Below are 10000 nucleotides of genomic sequence, written 5' to 3'. Positions count from 1 at the left end.
AATAATAAAGGAAATGCACCCATAATGATGTTGATATAAACCTGTGACCAGTCTCCTATCCTGGCATCAACAGATGACGGACAGCGCTAAAGGGTGAAGAGTGGTTCCATGAGCCAGGACTGGAGCTTCTCATTGGATAGATTGAAACCCAGGCATATTTATTCAGCAGTGGACCCCGTGCGGGCAGGATCAAAGCATATTTAGCAGACTCTAGGCTTAGCCTGGAGTCAAAGAGCTAGAAAGTCTAGAGAAATTGCCCGGCCCAGTGGGAGATATACTTGACAGTACAATGGGAGCCATTTTGGCAAGGGTTAGGGTGAGATTTATTGAGCAGAGTCTGTTTCAAATTGGCCTTTGGCCGCTTGAGTCCCAGCGCCCTAAAGCTATTTTCCGTATCTGATATGTTGTAGGTGTGTGTTATTAAGTGTGTAACGTGTCCGAGGGATCCATACGGAAGACCCATAGGGTCGTCTTGATGAGTCCTTTGAGTGTGCGTTGGGTCCGCTCTCATAGTCCACCCGCGTTCACCCACTGCGTGGGCTGAGCGGAGGACTCTTAACGTCAAAGCAGCAGCGCTATGTTGTGTGTTATATACGGCGGTAGATGATGCCGTTGTTACTGCTTTTTTTTATATTATTTTTTTCGACCCACGCAATCTCACACAAAGCAGAGGAGTACTGAAGATTCGCCCGGGTTCGAACTTCAAATACGAACATACCAGGGCCAGTCAATTCTCGCTGTGGAATAACCCATGTGGAGCTACCTTAGGCTACCAGTGAGGAAGCCTTCAAAGGATATCTATCGTGGTGTGACTTTCCAAGGTTACGTGATGGACCTATCACAGCCCAACCCCAGAGCTTTGTGTCAGCTATGAACGCTTGCAACCAGAATTTGTGTGTGCGTGTGTGTGTGCGTGCATGTGTGCGTGCGTGCATGAATGGATGTGTATGTGTGTGTGTGTTTCTGCCCATGTGTGTGTGATTCAACTATCTGTTTAGCCCTGATATGAACACTAGCACCATGCGGTATTTAAATGGGCCTGTATCCTAGTCCACCGGCGATGGTGTTTGATTTGAAGAGGGGAGTGGTGTTGGTGGAGGGTAGGAGGTAGAGGGGGGGGGATGGGGGATGGAGGAGAGATTCATCCAGCTACCCCCCCCCCCCTCTCTCTTCTGCCCTGCCATGTTTCTCTCCCAGAGGAGCCCGTGGCATCGTGATAATTTCTCATTTGATTCCGTTTTGCCAGACAGACGGGGAGCTAAGCTCACTGATAAGATCTCCTTAAGACCCAGACGAGTTGTCAGTAATGAAGGGAATTGCTTTGATCCGTCGACAAATAGGTCATTTAGCCAGTGTCTGGTTTCTGATGCAGGGTGATACAGTCTCTCTCTCTCTCTCTCTCTCTCTCTCTCTCTCTCTCTCTCTCTCTCTCTCTCTCTCTCTCTCTCTCTCTCTCGCTCTCACTCTCTGGTTGCCTTGCCTTTGTCTTTCCCTCTCAACCAATTTATCTTCTTTGTATCAGAGCTGTTCTCATCTTACCTCTCCCTTCACTCACACAACATCAGATCAGAGAGACAATCTAAGGGAGAGAATATCAGACGGAAAAATATAGAAAAGATTATAGAGAAAGAGGTAGTAAGTATTAAATGGCTTTTGAAAGACTTTATTTCATTATTTAATATCAAAAAGACAGATTTGAATGTGTTGGTGTGCCTTTGCGTGTGTATGCTTGTGTGTGTGTCTTGTGTGTCTGTGTTTATGTTTGCGTAAATGTGTGTGTGTGGGGTTGTGTGTGCCTGTGTGTGAGTGTGTGCCTGCCTGTGTGTGTGTGTGTGTGTGTGTGTGTGTGTGTGTGTGCGTGAGTGCGTGAGTGCATGCCAGCCAGCCTGCTTGCCTCCCTGCCTGCTTGCCTGTGTGTGTAGGTGTGTGTGTATAGTTTGGTGACCGCAAACGTGGGAGAGAGCAAGATTGCGAGCAAGAGAAGGAGTGGGAGAGAGTGTTCTGTTTATTAACGTCTGTTGTGCTTTACACAATTATCACACGCTCCCTGTGTTGCTCACAATACTGTAGTTTTCATTAGATTAACCAGCCTCTCTCTCTCTCTTTCTCTCTCTCTCTCTCTCTCTCTCTCTCTCTCTCTCTCTCTCTCTCTCTCTCTCTCTCTCTCTCTCTCTCTCCCTCTCTATCTGACGAACAGCAAAACAAAAGGAAACGCCATTTAAATGATATTCTGCCTGTCACAGTACTCTGTGACAAAGGAAGGAGACTGATTAAAATGCAATGACAGTTTTCTTTATTTGAATCTTGCAATGGATAAAAATGGTGTGTGTCTAGTTTGTGTGTGTCTTGTTTGTGTGTTTGTGTGTGTGAGGGTGTGATTTATTACATGCATTATTAATCATTAGGGCATGTCGTGACAACTGCAGTTTGTCAGCACATCACTCTTTATGAATATTGAATAGTCCAAAATGCGACATAGGGTGTGGGCGGGAAACCTTGTTTAAACGTTTTGGAAAGCAGCTCAACATGATCAGCTGCTTAGTGATTTAAAGCATCAATAAATCACTGTTCATGCAGGGTTAAGGGAACACACACACACACACACACACACACACACACACACACACACACACACACACACACATACACGTATAGATATAGAGAGCAAGTTAACTTGAATGTTGTTTATTGTGGACATTGTGGGCCTTAGACTTAATTGGATGAATCTCTCTGAAACTCTCTCTCTCTCTGAAATATGTAGCATAAAAAGCCCTCCACCCCCGGCAGGCATCCACCCACACACCCGCCCCTCGCACCATCCCCCCAAGTCAGGAGGAGTCGTGGGGTTTGGGTGGTGCGGTGGGTGGTTGGGGGAGCAATTCCCAATTGGAATGGCGCAGGGCTATCACTTCCTGACTGTCGAGGATTTATAGGCCGGCGTCGAGGCCAGAAGATTCAAGTAATTTCATTCTTCATGCATGGCTTCTGTCCCCACGGAAACATAAGCAAAGAGAGACGGAGTGGGAGAGGAAGAGAAAGAGAGAGGACAGATCAAACGGGAAAAATACAGAAGAAATTGGTGGGGAGGAGTGTAGTGGTGGTGAGAGAGGAGATTATAGAGAGGGTTAGAGGAGGAGAGGGAATTGCAGTTAGCAGGGAGATGAGCAAAGGGGTAGAAAGAGGAGCGAAATAGAGAGAGAGAGAGTGAGTGGTGTGAGTGTGGAGGAGAGAGAGAAATGGAAGCGAAGAGGGGATAAGTGTGTGGGAGAAACATTTTGTCAGGGGAGATTTAATCATTTTCGGGTGTGTTTTAATACTAAATGGAGTCATTGTGCTGCAGAGTCCCATTTGCTATCCGCGCGCGCCGGGCGCTAATGGTAGCACGGAGAGAGTTCAAACTCTGCTGCTGCCAGCGTATTTGTTAGCGAGTTGCCATTTAATGGGTGGTGGCTCTGAAGTTTATAGCGGTAGACGCCCGCCACCCGTTAATTACCGTAGCTGTCAGCATTAATTCAGCACGATATGAGGCGATGGGGGTGGATGGGGGGGTTTCCCACTATTCCCTTAAGAAAACACATGCAAACATACAGGCGCACACACAAATAGCATTAGCGGGAGCATGTTGTGACAGCTTCTCCAGCAATCGCTACAGGGAAGGTGTCTAAATCTGAGCGCGGTGTGTGCGTCTCACTTCCCCAAGCCCGATAGATCCCGGGCCTTGACTTCATTTGCTCCAGGATACTCTTCCTCTTCCTCTTCTTCCTGTCGGCTTTGTGAAAGTCAGATAAATATATAAAAACACCATAGAAAAAGAGAGTGGCCCCCGTAGACAGAGAGGGAGATTATGAGGGAGATGATGATGGCGCGACAGCGGACGACCGGTGGTGGCGGTGATCATGACGGGGGTGGGCGAGGACGAAGGAGACGAAGGAGACGTCGACGATCGCCACAACGACGACCATGATGATGAGGAGGAGGAGGAGGAGGAGGAGGAGGAGGAGGAGGAGGAGGAGGAGGAGGAGGAGGACGGTGATGGCAGTGATGGCGACGACAACGGGTTGTTATTTCGCCGCCAAGGAGCAGCTGAGATGACAGCTGTCGAATACTTTCTACGTCCCCTTTTCCCTTGTCCTTGTTAGTTGCTCCAGCTATTTTCTCGGCGGGCCCAAGATCCCCGGCGTGTCAGGAGCGCTGCTAAATTGGTTCCCTGAGTGGTGGGAGATGGAGACGACTTTGGACAGAGTCTTACTCTTTATGTCCACTCATGGCTCTCTCCTGGAATAGGCGCTGATTGCGTGGGGAAAAAGTTGGGCGTCTTTTTCAGTGTGTGAACGTATGTGTGTGCGTGTGTGTGTATCTGTCTGCCTTTTTACGTGCGTATGTGTGTCTCTGTCTGCCTCTTTACGTGCATATGTGTGTGTCCCTCCATGGCCGACTTTTTGTGTGTTTATGTGCGTCTCTGTTTGTCAGTGTCTGTCTGTCTTCACGTGTGTGTGGGTGCGTGTGTGCGCGGGCGGGTGTGCGTGTGTGCAGATACTGTGCGTGTGTGTGTGTGTGTGCGTGGGTGTATGTTTGTGTGTGTAAGTGAGAGCTACTGCAGCAGTGTGTGTCAGCCCCACTCCATGTGCATTAGTGGGGCTTAGTAGAGAGTTGAGTCATGTTCCCAGGTTGTCCTACAGCTAATGGATGGAGTTAGGAGGCTTTGGTGGGGGGGGGGGGGGGGGGGGGTTAGACGGGGTGCTTACACCCTGTTTGAGCCCTAAATTGATCAATCCTAATTGCCAAGCACTGCGCCCCACATTACCGGCCCTGAGGTCGTAATGGAAAATTACAATATACGTACTCCGTTGCATTTGGAGACTGTTGACTTGGTGTTTTTTTTCTAACTCCTGCACTACTTTATAAACATAACTGTCTGGGAGTCTCCTCGCCTCACGCAGATCCTGATCTCACCCCAGAAGGCAGGGGTCAGCTTGCCCTTTTTGCTCTTATCACTGCTTGTCCCTAGAGAACCTTTGTAGTGAAGCCCCACACACTATAAAGGGGAGATGATGGAAATTGATTGCTCCTGCCTTGCGGATGAACTTGTTCTACTGTTCTGCAGAATCAAGCTTTTCACACATTTCACGCACGTTTTCAAAGATTATGAGGGTAGTGTTTCCCGTAGTGGTACATCTCGATAATGAGCATGAAGAGGACATTTGACACTCACAAACATATGTACTTAATGTCCTCATTCGAGGCCTGGAGGTATACTTTATGCATCTAGTGGCTTTCTATCTGCCGGAGGAAACTTCTGCAGGGGAAACTTTAATTGCGATTTCTGAAGTGAAAACAAGTACACCCTTGTGTCCGTTTGGCATCATAATTAAATAAGGATCATTGCTCGTGTGTGCGGGTGCGTGCTTCAATGTGTGTTATTGTGTGTTTGATTTGTGTGCATGGATTGGTAAGTGTATTCGTTTGTTGGGGATTGTTTTTGCGAGTGCTTTCATGCATGTCTGCGTGTGTGTCTGAAAGAATGAGCGAGAGAGACCATTATGTTCGCCGACTTGTCTGTGTTATTTCTGTCGTTGTTTACTTGTATGTTCATGCTGTCAGCTCTCTAATTGCAGCATAATTAAAAAAACATGCTTTTTCATGTTCCTTTTTTTCATTGTCGTCTCTATGCACTTACATATCTGCGTAGCACCTCTCCAGCAAGTCTTTATGAAACCATGTCTGAAAGTCAGCATGGCAGGAAATGTCGGTTGATTTCCTTTATTTTCTCCTTAAAAATAATTGAATTCATCTCTTTTCTAGCACACAGCATTCTCCTCAGCACTAATGAAATCCTTGAACGTGTCGTAGCCCAGAATTCCAATCTGTGATATTTTGTTTGCTCGTTATTTTGTGTGCATGTGTGTGTGTGTGTGTGTGTGTGTGTGTGTGTGTGCCCATGCATATTTTTTCAAAATGTTCAGTGACTGGTATACACTGCAGAATTTGATTGCAGGTTTGACATTAAGTTACAAATACAAATTTGAAGGGTCTTGGAATATTAAATATCTCATTCTTATACACTTCAAAATAGGAAATGAAATGTCACAACAGCATTTGCATTCAAACGCAAGTATTTTGGATGCTTTTGTCTACCATGGACAAATAAGGACTTTTGAATTAAGAAATGGGAAATCCACACCAGTCTGCCTATTACATGAGCAGGTTGGCATTGACCATCATGTGACCTAGTACATGTTAGCATTACCTATTCAATTGACAACTGAGGAAGAATAACTTATTTTTAGGACACTTCTGACTGCAAAGTAATTTATTTAATTTTACAACTTGTCTGACTCCTCCTCAAAAGTTGCTTTGTTCAATGTCTGAGCATGATGCCCAACCTTTTCAGATAAAAGCGTCTGCTTTTTGACTGAAAAGTAATAAGTGTTGTGAATACTGACGAGCTGCTTTGTTGTGCTGTGTGTGTGTGTGTGTGTGTGCAGATCCGCTCGGACCAGGACAGGGACATCTCAATCCGGTACAGCATTACCGGGATGGGGGCCGACCAGCCCCCCAACGAGGTGTTCAACATCGACCCCGTGGCGGGCAAGATGTACGTCACCAAGCCCCTGGACCGCGAGATGCGCTCCTCCTACCACGTGAGTGTATGCATCTGGCTCAGGCTCCCTTTATGTCTCAGCCTCCGTATCAGACCCTGTCTCTCTCTCTCTCTCTCTCTCTCACTCTCTCTCTCTCTCTCTCTCTCTCTCTCTCTCTCTCTCTCTCTCTCTCTCTCTCTCTCTTTCTTTCTCTCCCTCTCTCTATCTGTCTCTCTTTCACTCCCTCTCTCTCTCTCTCTCTCTCTCTCAGCTTCTGTTTCAGTCCCTCTCCCTCGCTCTCTCTCTATCTCTCTCTCTTTCTCTCCCTTTCTCTATCTGTCTCTCTTTCTCTCCCTCTCTCTCTCTCTCTCTCTCTCAGCTTCTGTTTCAGTCCCTCTCCCTGTTTCTGTCCCTGCCCCTGTCTCCCTCTCTCTGTGTCTGTATCTGCCTATCTCTGTCAATGTCTCTCTCTCTCTCTCTCTCTCTCTCTCTCTCTCTCTCTCTCTCTCTCTCTCTCTCTCTCTCTCTCTCTCTCTCTCTCTCTCTCTCTCTCTCTCTTCCTCTGCCCAGCTCTTTCTGCAACTCTATCCACCCCATCATCTGTTTAACCTTAAAACCCAGCACAAACAAACTCAAACACAAACATCAGCTTGTAGCGCTGTTACAGAGCAGTAGAAGAACTAACGTGCTTGTGTCTCTGATTCGATTCTTTTGCATTGTAATGTGCTTTCAAAGGACATCAAAATTCTAACTGTGTATGTATATGTATATGGGCATGTTAAAGTTTCCTGTCTTTGTGAACTCAAGTCAAAGTTACAGTCAAAGTTACAACCAAAGTTCCAAAGTTACAGTCCCATGGCTGTGGCAGGCAAGGCCTATTAGGAGGAGTAGAACAAATGTATACCCAGGAGAAAGCACAAATCGATGAAGTGATTTGTTAAGAAAGGCAGCGGCTTGCTGAGGGCTTCATAAGTTAGAGCCTGTGCAGGCTGTCAGGGGAAGGCTCTCTATTCATAAGGGACGCAAGGGAGATCAGAGGGACGCTGTGCAGGACCAAGGAGGGTCTTTAAACCACTGCCGGGACATACAGACTGGACATTACAGGGATCACAAGTCTCTGCCGTTACAATGAGAGTAGCTGATTCATCTACAGGAAACCTACGGAATGACAAGGATCCTATCTGGGACGGTTATGACGGAACTCAAGTAAAATCGAATCAAATCAAACTTTATTTACAGAGCGTCTTTCAGGCAGGCAAATGCAATTCAAAATGCTTCACAGAAGAAACACAGACAGATTAGTTTATAATTTAATCAAACTCCTAAAATACAATTATAAAATTCAGAAATAAGGAATTACACTCCCAAGATGTAGTAGAAACCAATTCTGCTCCTGACAGAAGAAGTTCTACGTGCTCCGCGGCCTGTGTGAGTTTGGACGTGACTTTGCCATAGTTACGGCGTCCTCCTCGATCTGATCGAATGAAGCTCAGCTCACGCTTCCTATTTCAAAACGGAACAAACGCCATGAGATCAAGACAGAGTCACATGACCAGGTGTGTTCTTCTTCTAGGAACCGTGCCGTTTTAAGTGCTCCGGGTCCCCACTGTTATCTCCAGCACCGAGGGGCCGTCGCGGTCCACCGGGACCCCCGTCTCTATCTGGGTTCCTCCGCCTGCCTTTCAAGATAACAAACTTTCACGCGGGACGCAAAATTACATTTCGCTTTCTTTAAACACGCCGAGTAAATCTCTCGGGCTCCTCCTGCTGTTATTGAATTAGCCGGCGGTGGAGTTAGAGGGGGGGGGGGGGGGGGGGGTAGGTGGTGGGGGGGAGGGCAGGGGGATGGGAAGTGGGTGAAGGTTGGGGTTGGGGTGTTAAGGAGCTGGAGATAAGGACACTCGGGCTCCCGAAGTCCCAAGTCTGGTTCCATTTTCTGACACACATATTGGGTGCAGGAGAAGATCAGAAAATGCAGAGGATAAAAAAAATAGTGAAGTCCAATTAACCCCAGAGAGACCCGGAGATACAATAGGGCTGGAGGTGCAGAGAGGAGCGGGAAGTGGAGGGGCGGACGGGCGGACAGATTGGAGAGGAGCCCTTCTTGCTGGGTGCAGCAGAGGCAGATGGGAAAAGGCTCCTTGTTCCCTGTTCTGGCGGAAAAAAAACTAAAAGTAAGACAGCCTGGATGGCCGGCTGGCTAGCTGGATGGCAGGTGCCTATTCCAGTTATGTGCCATCTAAATGGCCATGCAGTACCCAGTCGTCAGCCACTCAGACCTAGAGAAAGAGACGGTCCTGTCTCCCACAGTGGAAACCATGGAAAGTCTGGCCGTGTCAAATGCATATTTTCTACCCTTCATGGGTTTATCTCTCGGAAAATAGAATTCCTCTCTAGTGCTTTGCTAAATGATTCCTCCTTTCCCGGCTCCCCCTGTGTTTTCATTGACAAATAGTCCGGGAAACAGATGGGCTTCAAAGTGGCATGTTTGTCACTGTATAGATGGGGTCCGAGATAGAGATGGCTCCCATCACACGGGCTGACTTGGACCCTGTGCTTTAACTGCAGCATGCGTGTCCTGTTTGGATTCCAATGGGTTCTTTCTCCTGATGCAATATAACGTCCCGCTAAACATTTCCATGGCTCGCGCTCTGAAGGCCTAGTATTGAATTAGTCAAGCACAGGAGATCCAAAGACCTCAAGTTGAGTTAAGAAACGCTAACGTGAGCACAGAGTGGTCCTTGGTTCAAACAGGGGGGCCCTGTTTGATCTGTTCGGTCTGACCCTTACTCTGCACATTGGCAAAAGGCTGTTGAAATCGAACCTAGAGATATCATCTAGCTATACCTTCTGTTTTCGCTTTAGTTTCCTCACGTAAGAACAAGAGGGGAAAGCACACTGGATTTCTTTGGCAGCCTGGATTGATTGCATTTCTAGTTCTGGGTCCAAATTGTACGCGGCGTACTAGCTGGGGTTCTCCTTGATCTGTTGGCAAGAAAGCAGCATTTCTGAGTGACTCACTGTGCCGGGCGTCTGAGCAAGGAGGTCAAGAGATTTCCAGGCTTTGATTCAAGTCAGACAGTGGACTGGGACCTTGGATCCAGGACTGGGATTATGAAACAGGCACGCTTTATTTTCAGGGAGATTTATTACCTTGTGAAATTTGATGTTTTGATTATTTTGATTAAACTACATAGGTGTATGTTGGCAGAAAGGGTTCAGGGGTAGCCTAGCTGCCAATTCCTTCATTCCTTGTTTAATTTAGTCTTGCTGAATTTAAAGCAAGAAAGTAAAATGAAATCAAACGCCTGCTAGTCGCCATGGGTAAATAGGTCTGCTTGTAGACCTTCTCAATGAATAGTCTTGTGGATGAATTAAAACTGCGTTCCCATTTTTCGTTTAAACTTTTTTGGAGTACT

General features: G+C 47.0%; 1 protein-coding gene across 1 annotated transcript in view; it reads left to right on the top strand.

The window, feature by feature from the left end:
* The window catches only part of LOC130379812 (cadherin-4-like), a 162613-nt gene that overhangs the window by 120800 nt on the left and 31813 nt on the right, over positions 1-10000 (top strand). Inside the window, exon 5 of the mRNA XM_056586911.1 lies at positions 6486-6641. Coding sequence (XP_056442886.1) covers positions 6486-6641 — 156 coding nt within the window. The remainder of the gene's footprint in view (positions 1-6485; positions 6642-10000) is intronic.

Source organism: Gadus chalcogrammus, chromosome 1 (genome assembly GCF_026213295.1).
Source record: "Gadus chalcogrammus isolate NIFS_2021 chromosome 1, NIFS_Gcha_1.0, whole genome shotgun sequence".
Lineage (NCBI taxonomy): Eukaryota > Metazoa > Chordata > Actinopteri > Gadiformes > Gadidae > Gadus > Gadus chalcogrammus.
The sequence above is the reverse complement of the archived record's forward strand: the minus strand, read 5'-3'. Positions and strand labels throughout refer to the sequence as shown.